This window comes from Harpia harpyja, chromosome 4, assembly GCF_026419915.1.
Source record: "Harpia harpyja isolate bHarHar1 chromosome 4, bHarHar1 primary haplotype, whole genome shotgun sequence".
Taxonomy (NCBI): Eukaryota; Metazoa; Chordata; class Aves; order Accipitriformes; family Accipitridae; genus Harpia; species Harpia harpyja.
In genome coordinates, this window is record NC_068943.1 from 49502923 (window position 1) to 49529741 (window position 26819).

Here is a 26819-nt window from a genome sequence, read left to right on the forward strand (position 1 = left end):
TTGTTCCTGCTGGAACACAAGCTTTCTTCCGTCCCTGTGCTTTCTGCTTGTGCTACATATTCTATAGTGATTTCTTGCAAGGGTGTTAGCGGGTGCTTTGCGCATGAGTGGAGAGTGCTGCAGTAAGCTAATGGTACAGAATACAACTGTCTCCAGCTTTGTGCTGACTACACAGTCAATAAAACAAATCTGTACTCACAAAGTACTTGTTGAAATCATCCGGCAGTGGAGGCCTGACCAAATAAAATTACGGTATTGAGCAGCAGTTAATGCAAGTGATGTGTCAGGCTTAAAAGAAATATGTAAACATATGTGTTACATGTATGTGTATGTTATATACACACACAGAGTTTTTTCAGCATATGTCTTTCAAGTGTAGGGCTAATTTTATGGATGACAGATTATACTTGAGGTCAATAATAGTGAACTCAGCTACATGAAGAGCTCCAGAAAAATTCTCTAAACATTTTTGCCTGTTAGTCTCAGGGCAGTTGCAGACAGTGCTGGTGTTTCCATTTGTCAAATAGGGGCATCCATAACTTAGAAACCAGATTTGCTGTTGTAGCCCAGCCCAAATGCAGGACCTCCATTTCTGTAGTAAGAAGCCTGGAGGTTTCTGCTGGAGCTTGTGTTTACCTTCCCTCCCTGTTCCCAGAGGCACCAGGGGGTTGTGCTGGACCAGAGCTGCAGCAGGAGTCTTAAGAAAAATTGTTTTTCAGCACAGGCTTAAGGCGGTGGTTGCACATTACGTAGCTGAGTCTTTCTTTGCAGGAAGGCAGGGCCGCTTATTTCAGATAGGATTCGATTGTGTTATCCTCACCTCACCATGGAAGTGCTTTGCTGCAGGGTGCTTGTTTTCATCACTGCAGTGTGTCTGCTACCCCTGTCTGCTGTCCCTGTGTCGTTGAGCCGTGTCCCAGAAAAGGGAGCTTGATGTCAGCCAGTGAAAGAGGCACTGCTTTTATTTTCAGCATCTCTACAGAATCGGAACAAGGTTGCAAGTTTTCTAGCCCTATAGGTGTGGGATAGCTGGCCCATTTCGTGCTCAATTTAGCTTTATAGATAGATTTTGCTTGTGTGATGCTCAGAAAGGGTAACAGAAGTGATAAAGCACAAGTTACAGTTGAGTTTATTCTGGATCCAGTTACGTGTACATCTAAACACAGATGATACAGAAATAAATGAAATCCGATGGCTTGTAGGATCTATACTAAATTAGCCTGTTGCTGAATCCTGTTTTTAGGGTCACTGCTTTTATTTTTATAGTTTAAGCTGCTGTTTTTCCAGTGGCACGTCTTCTTTTCACTGGGCACTGGTAAATATAGAAAGCTGAAAAGGTTGAAAATGATGCTGTAGAACAGTCTGATTCCACTCGTTTATACCACGGTTATTCCCTGGATTTAATTGGAATTAACCCTGATTTCTGCCTGTGTACAGGGATCAATGGGAGGCTTTTGTCCAGGCTTGATAGTAGGTGAGGATCAGGTGGTGAATGCTGTGCAGAAATGTTTCGAGGGGGACTTAATCCTTTCCCCTGTCTCTGCTCCATCCTTTTGTTTGTTCACAGCGGCAGAATCTGGCTGGCCGAGGAAGGACCCATCCATCCTCACAGCTGGAAAATGTCAGCCTAGGGGTCTGCAACGAAGGAGTACCATTTTAAAGACCTCTCCCAGAGCAAGTTTTCTTCGTGTTCTTTCAGTCTGTCGGCAGCTTAGCATAACTAAAGTGATTTCTCCCCACCTTTTGTGAAGGTTGAACCGCTCACAAAGAGGCTTCGGTAGCAGCTTCTTATGTAACAGCCTCGAGCGCAGCTCGTTTCCCGTTTCTGTGCAAAACGAAGGGATTATTTTGCAAGTAAATGTATGAGGAACCTTCTCATCTGTGGTGGGGAACAGGAGAAAATCAACCCGGCCTTTTTATCCTAGGACCGTCTGGAAAATTAATGCCTCTGAAGTGCGGTAAATACGCTGTTTTCCCCCCCGTGAGCTGGACCGACGTCAGCTGCGGCATACCCGCGTTTTTGGACTGATGGGGGGGGGGTCTGTGTGTGTGTCAAAGCCACCCCCTTTACCCTGCCGCAGGGACATGGCGGGACGGGGACGCCGGGAGGAGGAGGAGGCCATGCTAGGCCGTGCCCTGCTCCCCTCCGTCAGTAGGTGGCACCCGGGGGCCGGGTCGGGCGGGGAGCGCGGCCGGAGCCCGCCCCGCCGCTCGCCCGGGGCTTCTCCCCTCTCGGCCAGCGGGTAAGGCGGCGGTGACAGGCGAGCTCCGCGCTGGCAGGTACCCCCTGAGGTCGGCTGTGGTAGGGGGAAACAGCCCGGCATTTACTGCAGCTCTTGGTTTCGCTGCCTTGAGCTCAGGGCCTGGAAACCGCCTAGCCGGGGTCTCGGCCTGGGCTGGCTTCTGGGAGGGAAGCGCCGGGCCTGACTGCGGCTTGTACCAAGGTAAAAGGTGCAGCACTGGTGATGGAGCTCCAGGCTGCGACCCCTTGTCTGTTTCGCTGTTTGGAACAGCGCAGGGGCTGAGAGCTCACAGGAGCGAGAGCAGAAGAAAACATGCAGATGGATCCACAAAATGAGGGATTTTTCTCAGATACTCTCCTAAGTCTTCCTGTAGTATGACCATTTCTGTTAAAACCTAGTCGTGCCCCCTTACCCAAGTATTTAACTGCATTTTTTTTTTGTAACTGTTATGTTTTTATAAAGGTGAATTGTGTGTTTGCTCTTCAGGGTCAGCCCTGGAGTCTCTCTGAGCACTGACTTTGGAGGGATCGGGTTAAGGAGGATGCAGTGCAGCTGCTACTTCACCCCCAGTGATGGGGAGAGCTTTGGATTCACGCTCCCAGGCCAACGGCTGTTCCTACAGGGTTCACAGCCTCTAGTTTAGCAGCCATTTATAACCTCCCTCCTCTTACCATAGAGGAGGTGTTAGGCTCTTTTATATTTAGTGCTGATAAGTACATGCAAATTCCGATTAGAAAACGGTATGAATATGCTAACAGCATCCGACTGCCTGAAAGAGGAGAACCTCATGTAAAGAGTTGTGTTGGTGGGCTACCATTTTGTTGCTAGGGAGAGTTCGAAGTGATGCATCAGTTAGTTGTTTTTATCTGGATTAGTACATAAATAAATTCCCAGGACCGGTCACAAAGTCAGCATTTGCATGCGAAGAAAGAGATGTTTCTTCAGATCAATGTTAAAAGGCTTCTGCTGGTCAAATGCTTATGTGACTTTTTAAACATTTGCATTTCTTTCATCAGAGTTTGCACCATTTTGTAAAGGTGTTGAGGTTGTCTTTGCACTTCAGGTTTTTCTTAGCTGAGTTATCCACGTCTCCATATGCTTTAGCCAACGTTCACAGATTATAAAGCCGACAGGCTGCTTTTGAAAATAACAATTGTGGAAGTGTCTTACTGCACTGTTTCATACATGTTCCACTGTGTGCAGTTGAACGTGACAATTCTGTGTATGTGTATGCAGCAAAGCTACTGGCTTGAAATCTTGCTTTTGTGAAGTACTTAATTGCTTAAGAAGACTTGGTGCGTTCAGTTGCTTTCTGAAGGACAGGTTGGTATCTAACCTGCTCTTGAGGTTGTGCTCAGGCTTTGAGTAAAAGTCATTGATTTTTGAAACCAGAGGTCTTGAGCTTGAATTTTACTACTTTCTTGTATATTGTCTAAATTATTATTATATATTTTTCTTTTGCAGAGGTTTTTAAGAAGAATCTGATGGTGAGAATAGGTTAAGAAGACTCAGGATGACGACAACAGTAGCAACAGATTATGACAATATTGAAATCCAACAGCAGTACAGCGATGTCAACAACCGCTGGGATGTCGATGACTGGGACAATGAAAATAGTTCTGCTCGACTGTTTGAACGATCCCGCATCAAGGCCCTAGCTGGTAAGCACTCATCACATGAGCAAAGACATTGTATGTATGTGGTAGTATGGGATACTATCTGTCTTCATTGCCTGCACCTTGTTGATAAACTAGAGCTGAAATTTTCCTGAGGTCAAGTGAGTCTGGTCGAACCAATTTTTGAGATTGTTTCGTCCGTTGACATCAGTGGGGCGTGATAGTCTCATGTTGCTTTGCAGGATGTGGTAGTACGTGATGTTTTGCAAAGACTTGGCTGTTCAGATTTACTATGAAGACTTCTTTGGTGTAACCACAGGAGAGCAGAGATTTCATCTGTGAATTTTTTTTTTTTTTTTATTTTGATTGGAAGGTTGTACTGACTCTGTTTCTCACCTCATCAGTCTCATCAGATATTAACCATTTTGGCTGTGTATTCAAATTGTTTTGATTGGGTTTCTGTGGTTTACAATGATGTTGGTTTCCAGTTTTGGAAAAAATCAGAAGGATAACAAAATTCTGCTTCAAAACATCTTCATTTGGACGTGTTCAAAGCATATCACCTGTCCTGAAATGGAGGAATGTGGTAGATGGAGATAGTTGTCATATAATAAATAATGCTGAAACTACCATTTTTTCTGAAGAAGGAGAGGTTTTGAAATACATGTTGTCTTCTGCTGAATTACACTCATCAGCAGAGAAATGAAATTTGATGAGGTCTTTTTTTTTTGCTTAAAACATTTGATTATTGTGTATTAAAGGCTGTACATTAACCAAATTTGTTTATGCAGCAAGGAGATTATGTCATGTCCTCTCAGCTCTGAGGCATTGCCCTGCAAAGCAATTTTTATGCGTTCTGTAAATGATTTCTTGACTCTTATGGTAGCATGCCCACATTCCTGACCTCTGAACAAAATGCCTCAGTAGCATGGGACATGCTGTAAGCATGGAAAACAGATCAAAATATGCTGAGCTTTCTGCTAGTGAAATTTTAGTTATAAGAATGGTTTTAAACCCAATACTTTATAACATGTTGAAGCAGGTTTATTAAATTAACCATGCAGAGACAAAGGTATCATCTGTTTCATTTGTGATTCTGATGAGACTGACTCGGGAGTGCAGTGTGCCCTTTCTTCTCTTGATGCTGGCTGTGGGAGTGCATTAGAAGCAGAACACCTTTGGATGTCAGGCACAGGGCAGGATCAGGTTTGGAGCTGAGCAACAGGGAAATAAAGTAGTTCATGCAGGTGGGCAGAGAGCAGATCATATAGCTCTTACTGAGGATGGTAATCGTATCGACTTAACGGAACTGCAGGCAATGTGTGTTAAATTTAGAAGACTTTTAATTACAGCAGTTCTCATCAGAGTGTGCGTTTGAAATTACAGGTAAAATGCCTGACCTGGAACGGGGCTGTGCTGAGTGGGGCCAGAAGCAGCCTGACTGATGCCTATGGTGGTAGATTGGTGGTAGGCAAGAAGAATCGCGACTTGGGGTTTTTTATAGTTTGATCTTGTTTGAGGAAGAAACTGTATTTTACTCATGCTGCATTAGCGATTGTAATGTAGTGATATTATATTCCTTGGGTGGGAAGCACTTTTAGTACAAAGCTTATTAGCCGCATTTGGGTTCCAGATGTAGCCTGTACTGCAGTTGCTTGTTCCACTTACTTTTATGGCAAGCTGTCCTGGTTTCAGCTGGAATAGAGTTAACTGTCTTCCTAGTAGCTGGTACAGTGCTATGTTTTGAGTTCAGAGCGAAGAATGTTGATAACACTGATGTTTTCAGTTGTTGCTCAGTAGTGTTTAGACTAATGTCAAGGATTTTTCAGCTTCTCATGCCCAGCCAGTGAGAAAGCTGGAGGGGCACAAGAAGTTGGCACAGGACACAGCCAGGGCACCTGACCCAAACTGGCCAACGGGGTATTCCATACCATGTGACATCCCATCCAGTATAGGAACGGGGAAGTGGGGGGGGCAGGGATTCACCGCTCGGTGACTGGCTGGGTGTCGGTCGGTGGGTGGTGAGCAATTGCACTGCGCATCATTTGTACATTCCAATCCTTTCATTATTGCTGTTGTCATTTTATTAGTGTTATCATTATCATTATTAGTTTCTTCTTTTCTGTTCTATTAAACCGTTCTTATCTCAACCCATGGGTTTTGCTTCTTTTCCCAATTTTCTCCCCCATCCCACTGGGTGGGGGGGGGTGAGTGAGCGGCTGCGTGGTGTTTAGTTGCTGGCTGGGGTTAAACCACGACACAAGCAGAGCTCCCCACCTGAGTAATGAATAATAAACATGAAACTCTTATTTCAAGGAGAAGTAATGTAAGGAAAGTACTTGAATTATTTATTTAGATATCCTAAAACAAATACCAATGTCAAAGCAAATAATTTGGCTGAAGATTCAATTTGGATGCATATTTAAACATTTTCCCAGAGTATGATGTATTTAATTTTTCTTAATAAGCATTACTCATAGTCATTTTCATCTGATACATTTCATACCTGTAATTCTCTACTGTCAGTGTGGAATGCTGTGTGCTGTCAAAACTTGGCTTAGCATACTGCGCTGCTACTGCACTGCTGCAGCACTGCTTGAAAGCCTAATCATGATGCAGAGAGAGGAACGAAGGGAGGTTTGTATGGCAAATCAAAGGTTATAGTTAAAGGCTGAGCCATGGTACTCCTGGCACCGTTCAGCATGTATTTTTGGATGTGCTGTCTGGTGGCTAATCTTCCCTTGCATCTCCCCACAAAGGCACTTCCAGGTTTTTAACAGCTGCAGCCTGGAGCTGGGATAGCAATAGTCTCTGTCATTGTACTCTTTAAATCAAGATAGGCTCTTTCTGGAAAGGTGTATTCTAATTCAGCTGCTTGTCACAGGATCAGATGTGATAATCACTGTGTGAAAGCCTGTGGCTGATAGTGCATACAAAGCCATACTGAGTGATATCAGGAGGCTCTTCTGGGCTCTAAAACCCATACATTTGACTGTCTATTGCACCATCACTTTCTTCTGGGTGAAACACAAGTAGTTGTGCACCACCTGCAGGGCCTACATTTACTGAATAACACTCCAGTCTGGCTTAGGTGGGCACTGGCTCTTTGCAGGCACAAGCATCTTCCCACATCCCCAAGACTGGCCATCTCCTGACAACAGCATTTTACTTTCCAGGGGTCCTAGATTAGTTGTATCTAAAGACTGCCTGTGGATGTCCAGCTCTTTCAGTATGTCTGCCTTTCATTGAAGTGACAAGATAAATCAGAAGACTATCAACATCTTCTAGTTCATGAAATGCACATGCATCATTATCTCCTTGTCGCAGTATGAAAGGCTTCAAAATGAACAGACCAGGCACTGGTTCTTTATTCCCCATCTATAAGATGCAAGCTGTTGCGTTCAAAAGTAGAATGGCTGTAGGCATTTTACACTGCCTGACTAATGGCTATATACTCAATGTGAATCTTTCTGTTGGTGCAAGCATCTTCTGTCCACTTTCTTCAACAAGTTGTGATGTGCCTTTTACGTGAAGCTTCCATCTTGTATTGATTCTAGTTTACTGTAATTTAAATGAAACTTATTTCTTTTAAAGTAAAGAAAGGTAGAGAGTGAGTAGGCAATAAAGGAGTTCTGTAGCCAGAGTCGGATACTCTGTGCTAGAAAGAATCATAATGGCCCCATGTTTCAGCAGGATGTTGAAATATTTATAGAACAAAGCAGGAGATGGTGGTCAGAATAATCTGTGATCAGAACAGACAACGCGTTGGAGAAAAGCTCAGTTAAAGCAGATATGATGTAATAATAGTAGAAAAGCACTATAGTCAGCACAGCAACCGATAAACCCATATTATTGAAGTGGTCTATATACCGTGAAAACCAGAATGCGAAGGATTGTTTCAGTTTAATACAAATAAACCATCTGGGAACTCAGCTTTCAATCAGAATACAGATTTGAAGGGATATGCAACCAGATTGGTTGCTATTCACGTTGAACTAACTCACTCTGCATCTGATATGAGAAGAAGGTAACTGATCCCTACTTCGTAAAGTAAGATATCCCACTGTAGGAAATCATCTTTCACCTGTCCTTGTTCCCTGTGGTTCTTTGGAAGGTCTTGGTGGGAGACCAGGTAATTCTACCTGCTCTGTAGAAGCCAAAAAGATATCATGTTTGTGCAAAATTCTTCATTCACAAATCCCCAAGTGTTGGATTTCGTCTATCAAGAACCATTAGCTAACAAGATTTGCTGTGCAGTGCCTTGGCGCATCGAGCTCTTACAAAAGCCTTAAGAAACAGTTCAGTTGTTCAGCAGAATTTTTCACACTCAGTCTGGGACTGTGACATTCAGATGTACCTTGCTCACTGTCTCAGATGCTGTTTTCAGGTAGTATGAGAATTGTTACCTCCAAAACTTTCCATTTCTTCACTTAGCTAATTCAATATTAAAAATTGCGTGCCTAAAGTTACTCGCTTTTTTACTAATTTGTATTTTGCCCTGTTGTCCTCTGGGTTCACCCAAGTGACCAGAAGGTCTGTGACTCAGCTGTCTGGCATATGTATTAAAAATAGTTTCAAAGTTTATGAAATAATGGAGGCATATCTTCCTAGTGCAGGGCAGATGAAGGTGTGCATTCCTCTTTTAGCTCTACCTAAGTGACTGTGCATAGGTCAGGACACTTGCTAGTGTTGCATGTCACAGTATTCATGAACCTTACAGGGGAATACAGGTAAGGAGACTGCATTCGTCATGCAGCTTTCCTGAGTTGTCCCTATTGCACAAATTGAAACTAGGCTTGTAATTCACGCCAGTAACGTTAAATTCTCTCAGAAGCAAAAGGGGAAAATCATTGAAATTGTTACTGAAGTTACACTATTGAAAAGTTTTTCTTTAGTATAGCAGAATACCCATTTCTTAAGCATAAAAAAAGATGGAGAAAAATTGCAGTAGGAAAGTGCTGGGTACCATATGTAGGGCTAGTTAGCCCTTTCGGCCCTGATATTTGAGCCATTCCCCCCACAGTTCCAGTGGAAAAAGTCAGCAGAACAACCGCCCAAGAAAGTGAAAAGAAAGATCCTGCTTGTAGTAGTCCTCAGGTATCATGTACCTGCTTGTCTTTGCTGTCTAGCATCTCTCTCATAGCTAGCAAGTTTCCGTTGTTTCATTCTGAGTATACACTAAAGACAGAAAAAAATCTGCATGGTCAGAATGAAGTTTCAGGTCTCAAGTCAATAAAAAAGGACAAAATACAATGATTTAGAGCTTAAGCGAGTAAACCTTTGTTTTATTCTTGGCTTTGAAAGAACATACCGAGAATAATTTCTTGCAGTACATTTCATGAATATCCAGTACCTGAGCTATCTGGGACTTGAAAATCAGTGTACTAATTTTAATAACAGCAAGTCGTTAAGGAAAGAGAACTCAGCGGTATATTGATGCTTGTAAATCAGGTTTGAAGGGCATATGAAGGATTCATTTGACACTAAACAGAAATAAAAACCTTACAGCAGTGAAACTGCAGATGCATCTTCTCAGCACTGGCATGGCAGTGTTGGTTATTAGTCCATGTTTTTGTTCAGTAGCCAGAGGCCTAATGTAGACTTACTCAGGTGGGCATGAAAGGGTTTATTTTGAAAAATCTTATTTCGCTCAGATAAAAGCTGATGGGATTCTTTTAACAAGAGCTTTTCCAAATGTCAACCTCACCCAATGCTTTCCTTCTGGATTGTACTTCTGGAACGATTTCTTAGCTGTAGCTTCTAAGCTGCAGTACTTCACCAGAATCTGTAGGAGGCTAGTGTTAAAAACAGGAGTATCATTTTGCGTGTTCTGTGTCATGCAGGCATCAAGGGAGAGAGCAGGGCAGCAGAGAAGCTGATGTACTTAGGCATGTCACCTGCAGAACTGGCTGTGACTACTGATGAACACTGTGCTCTTATCATAGAACAAGAAAAAGTTTAGCCCATCTGTCACTTTGTTTTGAAAGTTGCTGGTGGAGAACTGTTTCTAAAGCAAATAGCAAAAACAAGACAAAAAATAATGTTTTGTTCTTAGCATTTTTATTTTTAAAGATCATCCGTAGACTGACCCAAAAAGAAGTGTCACTGTATGCCTATGGTACATAAAATAACTTTCAAGTAAACATTAACAACTTGTTTTCAGTGATGTCCCATCAAAAATGTAATTTGGTACAGAGGTCATTTTTATCTCATTGCTATAGTAACATGATTTTTGGTATCAGTTATGAATAGTTTAGGGGTTTGCTCTCTCTCTTTAGAATAAACAAGCAGCGTGCAAACTATGTGGAGGTGTAAGTCAGATTCTTTGTAGTCTAATTAGATACCAGATCCATGGTCCAATGTAGCTTCCTAAGTATAGAGCCAAGCTTCTGAAAAAAAGTACTGCTGAATGTAACTTAGGAGTTTCCTGGAATCATGCATGCTTGTCTGCTTCATGGATAGTATTTATGATTACTTAGTAACAGTGTGATGCATGAAAGTGATTGTGTCCTGGTGAATAACTGTGGTCTGGCACACATTGCTCAGGCAGGACGAGTGGAACTGGAAAAAGAGGCTTTTTGCATCTTTGGGGAGGGAGCAGGATAGGAGCAGTTACTGGCAGCCCCACTCTGGAAAGTCTGACAGCTGCAGTCATTTTACATCTCTGATTAAATTCTTTCATGACTAAGCAATACTGAGTTGGACATGTACACGGGTGAGCCCAACATCTTGCCAGCAAAGAGCCTGTATTGATGGATCTTGAGATCTTTGAATTCCTGTGCCTTAAGTTCCTGGACTGGAATACAGGTACCATATCAGTTCCTCATAGTTTCTCGAGAACTCCAGACATATGCCAGTCCTTATTCACAAAGGGCTGACTCTATGCTTGGACAGCAATTTAGCAAAATAAGGTATGAGAGAATTCTGTACTGTAGTTAAGAAGTGATTAAATATAAAAAGCCATCCGTACCTAGAGGAAGAAGATGGAAAACTGATACGTGTGTGCTGACTCTGTGTGCATGTGCGTATCTGCTTTTAGTATATTACCAATTAAGTACCCGTAAGGGTAATCCTGAAAGCAGGTAAATCTGCTTTATCATACCTGGGTATTAGACACATTGGCACTGCACTAACTTCCATAGTGTGCCTACTTACCTGCACTGATTTTAGGTGAGAACTATGCCTTAATTCCCAGACTGGCACAGCACAGCGTGCTCCGGTCTATTTTAGTTTTCATCGTCCATTCATCACCATGGCATCAGGAAAGAGTAAAAGCACCAGGGGATATGCTTTTGGCTGCCTGCAATGCTGAGATGAGTGAGATGGAGCATTCTGCATCAGCTGAAGCAGGGACAGGCAGGCCCAGCACGGAGAGGCAGGGGAGGATTTGTGAAGGGAAAACCCTCTGGCTGCACCAGCTGCTCAAGGAAAGGAAGAACACTCACTGTGAGATACTCTCCATGTCGTTAGTGAGAGCTAAGCTGGGCACAATAGTAGAGCTGGGATAAAATCATGCTGAATTTGATGATTTAGGAGGAGACTCACCAGCCAGGTTGTCAGCTGGTATAAACTGGCATTCTCCCTTGGCTTCTGTGAGACCATGCTGACTTATACCAGTTGGGAGCCTGACCCATAGTGCCCATCATGGGAAACCTGAAGACTGAAAAGACTATAATGTTCTTTGCTGTGGGAATCAATGTTTTAGGGATATTTAATACAGAGAAACTGTGGGACCATTCATTGAAAGGAGATTGTTTTTAGATATTTTGCTGAGTCGTCTTAATGGAAAGGATTTCTTGTGCGCAGAAAATATCTGCCAATAAATTATGACTTTTATCAGGGATGAGCTTGGCTGTGGCTGCATTTCAAAACCTTAGTCATGAGCCTGTAATTTAAAAGAAGTCTTTCCACAAAAAATGCCTATGCAGAAGAGAATGTTCTCGTCTCATGTCTTTAGCATCTAACTAGCGATGTTTCTGTATTTATTTTATTTATTCAGCCAAATCTGCAATGTGCCTTGCATTTTTCCTTCTATTTGTTGCTTGGATACTGCATGAAAGCACTCCCTGAAGTATAAATAACATCTAGCAGAGCATACTGCAAAGCAAAATCAATACAGGATTAAAAAATGTTTACCAATTTCTGTGAACCTTGGATCTCTTCTAATGGGGAAAGATTAGTGATGAAATCATTCTCTCGGATCAGAGGTTTGATTCTTATCTTGAGGTAATATCCTGGAGAGGTATAAACCCAGATTGCCTTGAGATGAGTTGCCTTGATGGGCAAGAGGCAAACAGAACAGGAACAGGGATGAGGACCAGACAAGCAAAGAGGAGGATGAAAATTCACTTCCAAGTTCCACTTTTTTAGTTTCTGGCATTCTTCCTAGCAGTTTTGAACTCTTCTAGTGAGCAATGCAAACACTACTGGGGTTTTTTGCCAACTACTTTGTATGCGTATGTCGTATGATGATTTTTTGAAGTTTTGCTTCCTTTAAATGTTACTAAGCCTTTAAGGCGGATGGGTGTCAGACGTGGACAGTATTTGTACATGTAAGTGTATAATATGTTATATTTATTCTATACACGATATAAAAATGAAATGTGGTTTGCTCTGGAATAAAAACTTCATGAGTTTCAGACAGTTAGTACTTGTGAATTGATCACTAAGCTTTGTTTGCAGAGATAGGCAATTCCCAGATGGGGAAATTTTGTGGGTAAGATTCGATGAAAGATGGTTTTCAAAAATAAACAAAAAGATGTCTCTTTTATGTTGGCTTTAAAAAATGAGGCTTTCAGCTCATGTTTCTGCATCTAGTATGTTTTTTTTAAAGAAAAACTTCCAACATTTTTTTTTTTCTAACATTTTCCTTCTCTCTCATTTTGATTGAACTACAGGATCAGCACAGGCCTGTACTACGTCGGCTTTTCTGGAACTTTGTTGCTTAGGTATAAGAGGATCTAAAATTCTGTAGGGAACCCAAGTAGCTTCAGAGGTTTCTAATTTAGGGGCTCAAGCTCCTCCAGTTATGGAACTGGCAAAATGGAGAGGTACTTTTTTATTCCTCTCCCCTAAACTGACCACATGTGAATGTGGCTGGTCACAATTGGGATGTATTTGTGAACAGTAATATTGTTTATATGCTTTTCTGTTCTATTTATGTGAAGCAAGGGAAACAGTAGAAATAAATACTCTGGCTTATGGAGGTTTGTAAAGATCAGTGTGTTCTGCTTGTTGTTTTCACCCAATTTCCATTTTGCTCAGGAGTAGCAGGAGATTTAATTTTCATGCCTGAGTGATTATGGTGTAGCAACAGTGCATCTTCTGTGTTTGTGGTCAAACTGGAAAAAAAAGAAAACGGTGCAAAAGGAAGAAAAGAAAAAGGAGGGTGGGAATCTCTCTCTCTCTTACATATTAACATAGATGCAATTCCAATAGAGAGGGAGAGGAGGGAGGGAAAGGCAATGAAAATAATTCCAGCTTCTAAGAAAGCACATTAAAACCCATAAAAAAGAATTTTCTGGATGAAAATCAAGAAGTGTTTTCATGCCAAAATTTCACAGAAATCGAGTACGTTAAGTGCATACCTGTGCACCATGCTTGATTTTAATAGAGTTTTTAAAGGTTATTAATCTAAGTCAGGGAGCAAACCCAAGTGCATTTCGTGGGCCACAAACAAAACCTGTGAATGTAGTTGTTAGAGTTTTTCAGGGATGGCTTCCCTGCTTTGATGAGTTCATGGAATATGGGAAGCAGTACAGTTCAGAAGAACCCATTTGGACTGGAATACAAACCATGATTTCGTCCAAAGACGAGTGCCTCCTGTAGCTCTTCCCTGCGAGCTCTCCTGGCAAGTGTTCCACTGTTGCAGTTAGCAAGGACATGCTGTTACAAAAGTCATGTCAACTTTCCAGTTAATCTGGGACTTGTGTAAACTGAAACCCGAAACCAGGTGGAACTGACCCAGTTTCAGTAATAAATTGATATTCTGGCCTGGTTTGTGAGACGATTCCCAAAGGTTTCGTGCTGCTTTGGTCTCAGACATCACAACCTACAGGTTCATCTGGTGCCCAGAGCTGGTTTGTGCCTGGGGCTCAGTGCAGAGCTGCTGTAAGGCCAGCCTGGACGTGGCAAAAGGAAAACCTGTGAACAGACCCTTCTGTAATAAAAATCCTTGTCTCCTGCTTTTTAATCTGCCCCTTTCCCTTGCCTTTTGATTGCATTGGCTCTCCCAAGCCCACGTGAGTAACGGAGAATATATCTGGAAGGGACCTGGAGGAGCAAATGCCTTGGTATTTGCCACTGACCTAAAATCCCCTTTAAAGAGAAAATAGAAATACTTTCTGAAATGAAAGTGTTACCTAAGAGAAGATCTCTTTTGTTTGTATTTATTTTCAGCTTCTGAGACAGTTGCTAAGTATTGCAGGAAGTGGCAGGTTTATAAGATGAATGGTTCTGTTCCCACTAATACCTGCAGAAGAGGTAATTAAGTTGGCATGCTGATTTCTGCTTAGTGTGTGGGCTGCTTCTCTTTGTGTTCCAGCACCTTAGATACAAACTGAAGGGAAAACAGCTAACTCTTCAGGATTAATGTTATGCAAATTGTCAAACATGATAAAAATAACTATTTCCTATTACATTCTAGAACAATCCACAGCAAAAACCATCTTTCCTTACTCTATTGCATATATAGGGATAGATTCTGGTTTTAGTGTGTAGATGGGCATATCAGCAGAGAAGTCAAGAAAGGCAAGCATGATTATGAGTTTTCAGTTCTTAAGTGTGGTGCTGAGGGGATGTGTAAGAACTTTACCCTCTTTCAGGAGAAGAGCAAATGTTTTGTGATTTCTGTGGCATTTTAGATTAATAAATCATCCTTTTTATCTTGTAATTTTTTTCTAGTTAGTCACCAACTAGAGAATTTACAAGAGCAAATAAGAGTAAAGAGGAAAGACAAGGGTGATGATTAACCAGATTCGTAATTATTGTAAGCTCTGGCGTGCATTCTGCTTCCCATTAGAAAGATAATTGTCTTTCGTGGAGTTGTAAAATCGCATCTTTCTTTCAGAACGCAACAGTACAAAGCGTGCGTTTGTTTTATGGTACCCAGGGGACGTTTTGTGCATTCCTTTTCTTGGTTTTTCATGAATGCATTAAGTGAATGTATTTTGAGGGTGAGCCTGTTTTGGACGTTGAGTCTACCTCATGGACTATCTTTATTGTTGACCCAGTAAAGCCAGCCAATATTGGTTGACTTTATTGGTGGAAGATAGTGTAGTTTGATGGGGAATTTCTAGCTATTCCAATTCTAACGAGGCTGTGTGAGTAATATTAACGCTGCACGCTTACCAGTTATTTTCTGCAAAAGTTATGAACTGGATCCTTGGCCAGGAATTTCTTAGAGGGGTTTTTTTTTGCCTATACTTTTTTTGAGAATATGCTAAGATTTTTCTTAAGGGACTTTTTTGGCTGAGAAAAGCGATAGTTTTGTTCAATCTTAGAAACATTGTTGATTAGAGATTTGGATGGTAATTTTGCTAGATCTAACATTAGTTTTTTCCTTAGAAACATTAGTTTTTTCCTTTGTGATAGGAGCCCATTCACTTAAGCAGCAATTTTCAGAACCACATAAAGACAGATCCTGGGACAGATCCTTTTCCGTTCTGGGGTAAGCACCTGCCTCCAGATGTTATTTGTACATTCATAATATTACTGTAATCAACCTCTTGTTCTCCTTGAGGCTTTGCAAACCTCTGATCATGTCAACTAAGTCACACTTTGTGTTATGGTTAAGTAGATAATAATTTGCACTTTTATTTACTCCTAACAAGTACACAAATAATGCAAGCCATCATTACCAGCCAGATACTATGGGAGAGGTACAATTCAAAGAATGAAAGCAAAAATTATTTCACAGCTATGGGAGAAAAGTGAGAACAAAATTTAGAGGGGGGGAAAAAAACCCAACAAAACCCTCCCTCCCTTATTAGGGATATATTAGGAATATACTAAACTTACTATATGATTTGGCCCTTAATTTTCTCCAACACTGTAATCAGTGATGAATTACTCCATCGACAATTTCAAGCTGTGTTGATTTGGTAAGTTACACTTGGGCCAGTGCTAAAAGTTATCTGTGTCCTTTAAAGTATTAATTCCCCTCCATAACACATTACCTAATTAGTATTGTCAAGGGCGTAGTCAATTAAAGAGAAACAGAGATAATGAGTAGAAACCAGGTATAAAAAAGGGCTCAGCATGCCAGAGCCTTGTGATCGATTTCATGCATTGCTACATTGTGGCAGTGAACAGGTCTCAAGTTTACTAATTTGGAGTCAACAGCAAACGAATGTATTAGGATTGATGTGACTCAAAAATCGGAACTGGCAGGATGCCCATTTTTAAGAAGCCTTGCTACATAGGGTGTAGTGTTCCACGAATACAGACAGATCCCCATTTTGCTTTGCTCTTTCTACGGAATTAGCACTAACCTGTGAAGTGGAGCCTTCAAAATGTACGCCAGAGGCCCAGCAAAGCAGCAGTAATGCTTTGGCAGATGAGTCAGCAGCACCTGGCGATTAGGGCCATCCCTAGGAGCTGATACGATCTTTAAAAAAGGCTGTCACATCTGTTGCTTGGCGACCTGTTGTTCAGCCCAAATGTCAACCTGGATGGCAGCTAAAATGAGGTCAGAATTTCACAGTGAGTGCTGCCCGAGTCCTCCACAACGTGTTAGGGTCTTCCATCTCTGTTTTTCAAATCTTGAACAAAATAAGCTCAGTTCAAACACAGATTCTTCCCCTACCCTTTAGCTTTCTCCCTACTCGCTGTGTAGCCTGCACTGCTCCATACCTGCTGCAATTCTTTCTCTTTAAGGTAGCATTTAGTGCTACTGGGCAGGCCAGAATTGGGGGGGACAGAGAGGGGACACGGACAAAAAGACTCAAACCCCAACTTTTGTTCAGTGTTTCTTGGGAGTCTTAAGCTTACCAGATTCAGTTGTCCCAGAGGGGACAATCTGAAGTGTAAATTTGTGTATGTGGTATTAATGTTTTATGACAGGGTGGGGAAAGCCGGTCTGTGTTTTATATGGGTCAAAGCCAAATGATTGTTTTTAATGTTTTGCTTTTGTAATATTTTACTTTTTAGTATTTTTAATAATGGTCACGTGCATTAGTGTGTTGCCTACCAAAGGTGTTGGGAAAGCTTTCAGCTGGGGAAAAGTTCCTGGCTCCTGATTTATGGCCTTTATGGTGTTAAAAACACACCAGCTCTCCTGTCAGTCACTTAGACTTTAGTTTTACCTTCTGAGCTTGCATAGCAACATCTGTTTGCTCAAGGTGGGACAGTAATGAGCTGATATGCCTGCAGGTAGGGCCTGGCTGCCTGCCTGCTCTGGAGGGGAAGGGTTTCGTTTAATTATAACATAGGTCAGGCATCGCAGGCAAAAGCTGCTGTTGGTAGAAAGCTGCAGGAAAAGAATTTGTGACGGAAATAAGCCTGTACTTGTGTGCTGGGTAAAATGTGCTCCTTGAGCTTTGGGGGAGTTCGCATTTGTATATAAACAGCTCAGTTTCCTGAGCTCTGTTCTGGTAAATTTTGGAGCCTTTTTTATTTTTGTGTTGCCCTTGTTCCCTCCCACCCCAGCCTGGAAATCCCATGGCTACAACCGCAGTGTGTGGGTCCCTGCATGCTGGAGGGACAGCTGGCTGTACAAAGATGATCAGGGGAAGGTTTAGCAGGAACGGGGGACTTGCCGTGCCACATCACTGCATTGTTGTCTGGAGAGCAGCATCCTGCCTGCTGCAGTGGCGAGTGCAGGTTCTTCCTCAGATCCTCTTTTCACCTTGCATTTAGGGCACAAGCCTGCAGTACCTTGGTCCCCTGTACAGCGGCATTTTAGCTGCCCCTGTGGACAATAGTTTTTTCCCTGATACTGTAAAATCTGGCTTGGGCAGCTGAATAGTCTTTAGTGGCCAAGTGTAGGTAGTGCTGAAAGGATTGAAGGCCAACTTTCAAAAATGTTTTAGGTTCTACTTGAGGTCTGCTGTAGTACCAAAAGTCTTGTGTAAATACAGCTATATTGATATAAAGGGGTTCACTGAAATATGCTAGTAAAAGCCCTTCTGTATCAGTATAATAAGCAACTCTGGACTAGGGCTATGTTGTTGTTCTAAGTAAAACAGTATAGTTAAAAGCCATAAATATTTTAAGTGTATTTATGACCTCGGGAGCAATGTGCCAGGCACTTTCAGCAGTCCATATGTTTTTGGAAACCCCAGCTTCAGTTGAGAAGTGTTGACTTCCATCACTTCGCCCTAAATTAGCAGTGTTCATGATTGGACTTCTTGCACATTTGTTTCCTGGTGTGTTGGCTGGTTGAATTTCCACCCTACGCCTAGCAGGAGCTAGGGCTGCAGCGAGTCAGTGGGAGTGGACTGAGCTTCTCCCACAGGAATTGTCCTCACATAAATTACTATATGACTAAAAACTTGTGAAATGACAGTATCAAAACAAAGGCAACATTTTGAAATGTTTATTGAGGGGATGGAGCGGGAGGAGAAGACAATGTGGATTCCATTGGAAAGGAATTTGGAAATGCAAGAGAAGGAAAAAAAGAGAAACATTTGTGTGAACATTATCAGCAGTTTTAAAAATGAACAGGCAAATGCTACATGCTGAGAATGCGAATGTGGAATTGACCTTTTAATTTCACTTATGAGTAAGTGAGGGCTAGGAGCTCGTGCCCCTGAGGGAAAACTGACATCCTCTGCCTAATGCCAGCTGCAGGAATGGACTTCCAGTACATGCACGTTTATATTACAGCAGGGTATTAAGGTGCCAATGGGAGGCAAGGCATTCTTATTTACGTTAGAGCCCTTCCCCTCCAGTGCATAGCCCAAACAACCACTAATCTTGCAATAATACCCAGCATGCTGATAAACGGGCAAGGAGCCACATCCAGAGGAGATGTCAAAATCCTCAATATCGACAAGTAACATAAAATGAAGCGACAGGAATTGGCTGTTTAAAGAACCTTTTCACAAAGCTTTCATTTGTTCCCAGCGTGCTGGAGCGTACATCTTTCTGCGTCCCCTCCTCGCCTCTTGCTAAATACTGAATGAGTGCTGCTGCTGTGTGTGTGCGTGTGTCACTTTTTCAAGTGAACGGACTTGCAGATAAATAAAGAAAAGCGCCCTCCTTTTCGTGTGATAGTAATCTGAGACTTTTCCGTTACATGAGGCTCTAAACAAAAGATTGTAATTCCACCGGCTTTGCTCAGGAAGATACCACCGTCTGCTGTGGCCCTTGCAGCATGTTGGGAGCGGAGACCTGGGGACCCCATGACCACCTTGCCCCCCTCCCCGGGGCTCAGGGCTGTGCGGGCTGCGCCCGGCGGAAGAACTTGCTCCAGCCTTGCAGCTCCGCCGCCCCTTCGCCCTTGGTACAGCCTTCGTTTCCTCCACGGTGCTCTATGGTAATCAAGTGACATCAGCCCGCAGCCGGGCGGCTGCTGATTATATTACAAACCAGCAGAAAGGTCTGAGGTGTGCGCGGCTCCTGGAAGAGCTGGCGAGGACGGCAGCGCCTGGCTCCATGCTGCTTTTACTTTGGGCTGAATCGCAGGCTTGCTTTTATTCGAATTATTTTTGCCAGAGCCAGACAAGCATTTGAAACCAGATTCGAGCACTTGAGTTGCCTGTAGTGGAGTGGGGGTAAAAAAACAAAAACGCCACCAAAAAAAACCCCTCGTGGTGCTTTAAGTTTGAATCCGTTACAGACAACTTACCGCCAACCCACACTGCTGGATTTTGAACCGAAGCAGTTATTTACTTAGGGCTCAGTGAGAGCGTCTTCTCTAGGGACTGAAGCCAAACTACTGAGGAAGCTGAGCTGGGATTTACTTGGATGTATGGTGGAGAAACCTGTGGTTCCTTTATGCTGCGGTTCATCATATCCCTCTGTTACCTGTAAATGGAATTACAAAAATCAACAAGTATGCCTGGGCCGTTGTCTCCAGGATATGCATCTCAGGTGCCGTATAACTATAATCAGTTAGAAGGAAGATTCAAGCAGTTACAAGGTAAGCCTGTGCTGGTTTATTTTGTAGGTGTTGCTAAGGTATGATCCCCGTAAACATGTTAGTCTGGGCTTGTTCCCGTTGCATCAAGGTGCTAATAAGAGGCCAAAAGTGGTGCTATAGGAAAAAGCTTTGAGTTCTTTTAAGAGATACTGTGTGGCTTTTCTCTCTCTGAAGGTGTCCTCAGTCTTATGCAGTACTAAGATGCATGTCCCTGTCTGAGCCAACTCAGCATTACAGATGAGGACTAACCCAGACAAGTCACTTAGAACAATAAGGGGGAGAGTGAGGAAGCAGTCTTTCTATTTATTTTAACCTTAAATAAAATACAGTCATAACTCTAGAAATTAATCATAAAATCCTGGCTTGATTTGGGTGCAGATTGCAGTGTGAGAGCCCTTTCTGACTCCCTGTGTACCTCCTGTAAAGGCGGGTGGCTTAATGTCTTCAAATGAAGAATAGTTGCATAATTTCCAAACGAATTAGTTTGCTCATGTAGTAGACGATCTCCAAGAAAGCATTCATGTACTTTAACATTCTCAATTTTCTTCATTTTGTGTTACTCTGCTTTTAGACAGGGAAAATGTCCTTTAATGTCTTCCCATTATATTCTCTATCTGTGTGAGAAAACAGACGTTTCTTTCGGGGAGTGGTTGTGTGCTCTCTAAAGGGCAGGCCTCTGACCTGTGCTGGAAATCAGATCGTTAGCAGTGCAGCAGAGGAGGATTGTGCCCAGCATCTCTCTGCCTCAGACAGGTTAAACCAAGCTCTGCTGTTTCTCTGTGGAAGGCATGTGCCAGGGATGAATGAACTCCAGCATTGCAGTTTCAAAATAAAAAAGAATTCTTAACCACAACCAAACCTCCTCCTCCTCTACATCCATGTGACTCCATAAATAATCCCAGAGCAGCCTGAGTACAGCCCTTCCGTGCATGTTTCTTATTTTACTTTGGTGTGTGCCACAAGTGTGGTCCTGAGGTTCCTGTCAGAGAGGGAGAAAGAGCCTGGTTAGTGCAAAAAATGTTCCTATTTGTTGGCATAAGGAAGGAGGGGAAAAAAAAAATTCATTCATAGTACTTTGTTTATCTTGTAAACTGGCTCATAGTAATGGCTGCATACTGGATATAATAAGATAAAATGACACTGGCAACACAGACATTCCTCAGGCAAGGCATGGAAAATCCGGGCTCCGAACTTGCACACGAGGGAATGCGTTAGAGGCTTTATCTTGGATATCTGTCAGATCTTAGGCTGCGGTACTTGCTTTAAAAAGAAGGTACTTGTTTTAAAAAGAAGCAGTCTAAAAAAGGCAGATTTTATCATTTTCAGGGTCACTGCTTCAGGAATCCATTATCTGTGTGTTTACATCACATTGAAAGAGGAAAGCAGACCGCAGTGTTGAAAGCACAGAAAGTGAGTTTTCCCGTCAGTGGAATGCACTGTGTTGACTTAAAAAAAAAAAACAAAACCAAAAATTGCAATGCTGTCCTTAAATGTACTGCAATTTCCTCTAACAAAAGAGATAAAATGCAGTGAATTCTCCTGCAATTGTAAAGAGTGATTTTGCAGTAGACCATCCCATAGCTGTTTACTCACATTGCAGAGAGGGTAGACAGGCTTGAAAAATAGTGCTGCCAATGATCTTGTTCAGGGTGGAGCTTAGGTACAGGAAATGTTTTAAATTATGCACTAGATACTCCATGAAATGCGAAATAACCATATAAAATATTGTGTGCTGTAAAGGGAGTGGCTTAACTCTGCTGACACAGAAGGTGTCTTTCCTTGGATTAATGGCTCTCTGTTTGAAGAATATCTAAAAAAGCCATTAATTTGTAGTTGTAAGGTTTCAAGGTGATTCTTGTCCTCTTGCTGGAAGGCTCTGGTGAAAACATTGGGTGTTCTATGGCACCGGGCATTGCTCAGTGCATCCAGGCTCAGACCCAGCAAGGATGAGCTGAATATATGTAATATTTTTAAATTACAAATTTATTGCCAGTTTCACCTTTCTCACTGTGAAAGTGTACAAACAAGTAAAAGCAGATATGTTTCAAACCTCCTTCAGTCTCTGGTAAAAAGTACCTTTTGAAGCTTTCCTGCCTTTTTATTCTTGTGTTTTCCTCCTTCGTAACAGCATTTCATCCCCCTTGTCTCCGGTAGGACAGCTCTCTAGAGTAGCACTAGTATTGGCACCATACAGGGTTACTGTAGCCTCTACTCATGTTCTTTCCACACTGAATTTGCCCCTCCTTTTTCAGTTCCTAGAGTTCTCATGGGAATCCTTTGCACTAGAGTATAGCAAGGTACTGTTTAGATCCCTTGAAGGTTGGGAGTGTTCCTTAAAAAAAGCACTTAGGAGCATATTGTTTTCACTAAAATAACACAGAGCAAGTGCTCAGGCCCTGTACGAAGCAGAAGTGTGATCAGCAATGAGTAGAGGACAACTCTCTCTGATCTCCTCTTTCCTAAGATAGACAATACATTAGATTTGGCACTGGCAGCTTCACATAAGAAAAGAGGAGCCAACCTAATTCTTCCCAGGCCAAAGCAAGTTCAGATCATAAGTGATCACCTAGGCACTCCCTACATTCCACCTCTTTTAAATGCCTTGAAGTGATGATTGTAACGAAACTCTGTTCAACTTGATGATGATTGTGGAGCATTTAAAGCAGATTTTCCAGCCCTGTCCCACTGGGGTGTGAAGCCAGTGCAAATTGTGGGACTGCCCTGAAGGGACCAGACTGGCTCCTTCTGTGCCTGGGAAGGGTCACCTTGCAGAAGATCCCAGCTCCCATTTGCCTTGATGGGCTGGAGTGAAGCAGGATGTGGCAGAAGACAGTGCTGCAAGTGAGTCAAGGTTGGCTTTGTGTTAAAAGAAACCCTGAACTCTTGTGCATTATAATTGAGAATTTTAGCATACTCAGTCCTTGTGCTTGTGAGAATGTTGGCGCAGGTGTGGGGAGAAAAATGCTTTAGCAAGTTCTGTTTCCTTTATTAAGTTTCAGTAAGTTCTGACTATGGTTAGTTGGCCCAGTCCTGGAATGACAAGTGAGAGATAGTATCAGTGGTTGCTATCATCTTAAACCTAGGTATGGAGTTTTGGTTCTCATGGCCACTTGTTCAGTAGAAAGGGATTGTCTTGCAGGACTGGAGTAGCTCTCTGCAAGTAAAGACAGGACCCCAAAACTTGTATGTGGAAAACGCGTTGCCACGTAGCTTGTGCAGGGTGCGTCAGTGGAGAAAATTTGTCCTGCTTGGTTGAGGAATTAAATGAAAAGCAAACCAGATGTATTATAACCATAAACCAAGGCTGTCACCTGTGCTACATTAACATGGCAGGATCCATTGGATTGGCTTGGCGCAGTTGTAGGAGTTGGCAGGAAGAGGTTAATGCAAGTCAGGAATTTGGAAGGAGATCCCTGCAGCTGTATATATCACCTTACACAGTGAAGGCAGCCAGAGTCAGTGCCACAGGGAAGCTGCCACCAGAAGCAGCTACCATCACTGCTCACAGGCTCCTCTCCACCTGGTTAACAGGACAGCATGGTATTTATTAACATTTCTGGCATTTAGTAGCTTGGTGACTTTATCAGCTCCCGCAGTATAACTGGAAAGTTGGGTCTCAGCTCTAAGGCTGTGCCCTAGGTGTGAAATTTCCACTGCCAATTACAAATGTAAAATCCTGGGGGATGGGGGTGAGCTAGATTTGTGCTCCTGATAAATCCCTGGAGGAAAGCCAGCTTTCAAAGGAGCTTTGTGATGTACCCTGCTGTATGGTACATTTCGATTTTGTTTATTTTTTTTTAATGTTGCATTTCAGATTGGAAACTGCTCATTTCTAGTGGGAGCCTGATGTGTTTCGGTGACCAGGCTGCCTGGGTGGAAGTGCCTTTATTTTATTACTACTTTTGAGCCATGTTAGAAATAGTATGGTTTGAAAAACTTGACACCTATTGTAGCGACCACTGGAATAAGCCTGTAGGAAAGGTGAGCTGTCTTTCCCGTCAGAGGTGTTTAAGCCAGCTTTAGGTCAATTCTAAATTCTGTTTCATGGCGACGAAAGGCTGACCGTGGCTACACAGCACTACCTGCACCAGAAACCAAAGTGCAGTTGTGTGAGTATCTTGGGCGTCTGCGGCAAACCCCCTGTTCTGATAGCAGTGCTCTTCAGCAGGGGAGCTCCTTGGCTGTGTAATCCTTTGATCTGCAGTGACCCAAGTAGGTTTGGTCTGGGCTTGGGTTTGGCATAAAAAGAGACACACACAGTTTCTATTTTTTAAGTGGTCAATGATAATCAGCTTCGATAATACAGGGATCCGTATGCATAGATTGGTTCCCATCCAGGCTGCAGAACAGCAGGAAAATTTTCCTGTTTGTTTTTCATTTTCTATTCTGAAGCAGGGCTTCCCCACAGCTTTTCCTGCAAGAAAATCTTAGCCCCAAATTCCTGCCTATGCCCAGGGATAAACAGGGAGCTCCCACTGTGAACTGACAAGTTGACAGGAGTTGCTGAAGTACTGTCCTGCGCTAAGGCAGTGACATCTTCTGCTGCACCCAGGCTCCTCTGAAGTTATGGGGGTGCCCTTTGAAAAGACAGTTTCAACAGCTGTCTTCCTTGCTGCAAGATCTACCTTTTAAAGGATTTCAGTCTCCTGCGAGCAATGACCTGCATAGCTACAGGCAGTGATTAGTGAACTGAAGGACATCCTACTTTGTCTACCAAATTGGTCACTGGCATTTCTTGTCATGGTAATTACTGTTAAAGGTGAAATGCGGGAAGGCTGAATTTCATTCCAGATGAAATGTGTCTGGTTGACATGGATTTTTTTTTTTTTTCCCCCCACCCTCTCAGATCCACTGAAGTTGCAAATATATTCATATTCCTGTGGCAAATTTTGCTTGACTTTCTGCTGTCTGCAACTGTTCCAAAGCCTGCATGTGTCAAAGCATACTTCAGTCTTCTGGCTTTGGTGAACACATGAGCACAAGCTACGTGGTCAGAAGCCCTGTCAGATTTGCACAGAGTTTTTAAGTGATGTCAAATGCAGTGTTTTGAATGTGCATTTCTGTGATAACTGGGCCTTTTTTCTTTCCAATGTAAAGATTCCTGCAAACATATCTGAATCCTAGACTCAGTTTTAGGGCATTTTAGCCATCTGAAACAAAGATGGTAGCTGAATATTGGTGGAAGTCTTCTCTGTCTAGAAATATTTCAAATCTGCAGGTTATAAAAGTGATCTTGCCAACTAATTGTATGTATAATTTAGGGATTTAACTTGGAGGAAATGACCGGGTAAGTGTTGTAACTAACATGTCCAGGTTCTTCATTAAAATAGACATTTGTAGCAAATCACTTGCTAGGACTGTATTTGTCTACTCATAAAACCAACTGGTCTAACTTCAACTCTTCACACATCCCCTTGTTGCACAGAACTGATGCAGAGAATCATGGTGACACAAGGCTACTCAGAGCTGCCTTATTTCTGCCCTTTCCAGAAGTAAAAGCCTACAATTACATTGTAGAAATTGTGGAATGACACACAGATGCCGTTATTCCTAATCCTAAATATTGCAGCAGGGTACAGGGAATCTGTGCTTCATGCCCTTTTTTCGGACAGGGACTGATGAAGTGAGTACAGCCAGAAGTGAAAGCCATGTTTCAGTGACCATGCATGTTGTCTGTTAATTTTGTTACGCATAAACTATCTAACTTTGCCTCTACACTTTTAAAATTTTTGCCTGGATGATGTATAGCAAACCTTTGGAAGAAGGTTTTGCAGAACGTTCTGGAGTAGTTTTGTCTATGAAGGATAAACTTCAGAAACACCCAGGAACTTAAAGAAAGCATTCAAACCTTTCACTCCCATTCTCTCCTAATCCTGATAATTAAAAAAAAAAATCCCACAAAACTAAATATGAGATTTTGAGGAAAATTTAACAGAAAGTTCTTGTGAAAGACTTTTTCAGAATGAACAGTGAGAAACAAAGTCCAACTTTATTTTGTATTTTCCCCGTTTTAAAGGGCTGTATGGCAACTCCATCTTTACTGCTAGATAAATTGTTACCATGGCTCAAGATTAAATGAGGACTAAGAAATTCCTCATTGTTAGAGAAATAAACCAGCTTTTGATAATCCCATAGCTACTGAAGACAACATTTTGCCCCAAATTCCTGCTTTCTCTTTCAAAAAGCTCTGAAATTTCTTTTATGTCTCCAAAATTTCCAGAAATTTACCTTTTCTGGTTATGGGTTTTGGTACTTGTGAAGATACAGAAGGCAAGTTAAAAGAGGACAGGGTAAGGTATTTCTGCTAATATGGTCAGTGTTGATACAGTTGAAAAAGTAAACGTTTAAATTGGGTTTGGCTCCTCACTGAAATAACTGAAAATTTACAACTCTCAGCTGTTGCCTCAGGTTTTTTGTAGCCTGTTCTCTTCAGTTTCTATTTAGATTATGTTTGTAATATTTGTTTTTTAACTGTGTGTATAAGAAACTTAATTTTGAAACAAACAGAAATCTCTAGGCTCTGGAGCATAATTTTGTTTAAAAAAGGACAATTTTGGTGCACTTTTTGTGGTTCTGAAATTGTGAAGTAAACAAACTTGTAAGCAGATATTTTCACATGGGACAGTAAGGTATTTTGAATACCCTGGGGGTGATTTGTTGCCAGAGTTAGAACAGTAAAATGGTTTGTGTGATGTTCTTAACTGGTGTAAATCCCCGTAGCTCTGCGGATCTGGAAATTCAGCCATTTGTGCTAGCACAGGAACTGGCCCTTTTGTGTTTCTGCATTGGATGTCTCAAATAAGCTAAATGTCACAGACGATCCCAATGTTTTGTAGGCATGTTGTAACCACGTAGGAGTACAGGCTACTATTCCAA

General features: G+C 42.2%; 1 protein-coding gene across 5 annotated transcripts in view; it reads left to right on the forward strand.

Moving 5' to 3' along the window:
- Window positions 1-26819, forward strand: part of SPTBN1 (spectrin beta, non-erythrocytic 1) — a 136829-nt gene that overhangs the window by 38707 nt on the left and 71303 nt on the right. For 4 of the 5 annotated variants that reach the window (XM_052783938.1, XM_052783941.1, XM_052783939.1 and 1 more), the window contains exon 2: window positions 3708-3904. In XM_052783938.1, the coding sequence (XP_052639898.1) occupies window positions 3757-3904 (148 nt within the window). In that variant the 5' untranslated portion in view covers window positions 3708-3756. Of the gene's footprint in view, window positions 1-3707; window positions 3905-19396; window positions 19944-26819 lie in introns of those variants that run through there. The other variant, XM_052783942.1, reaches the window with a different exon arrangement.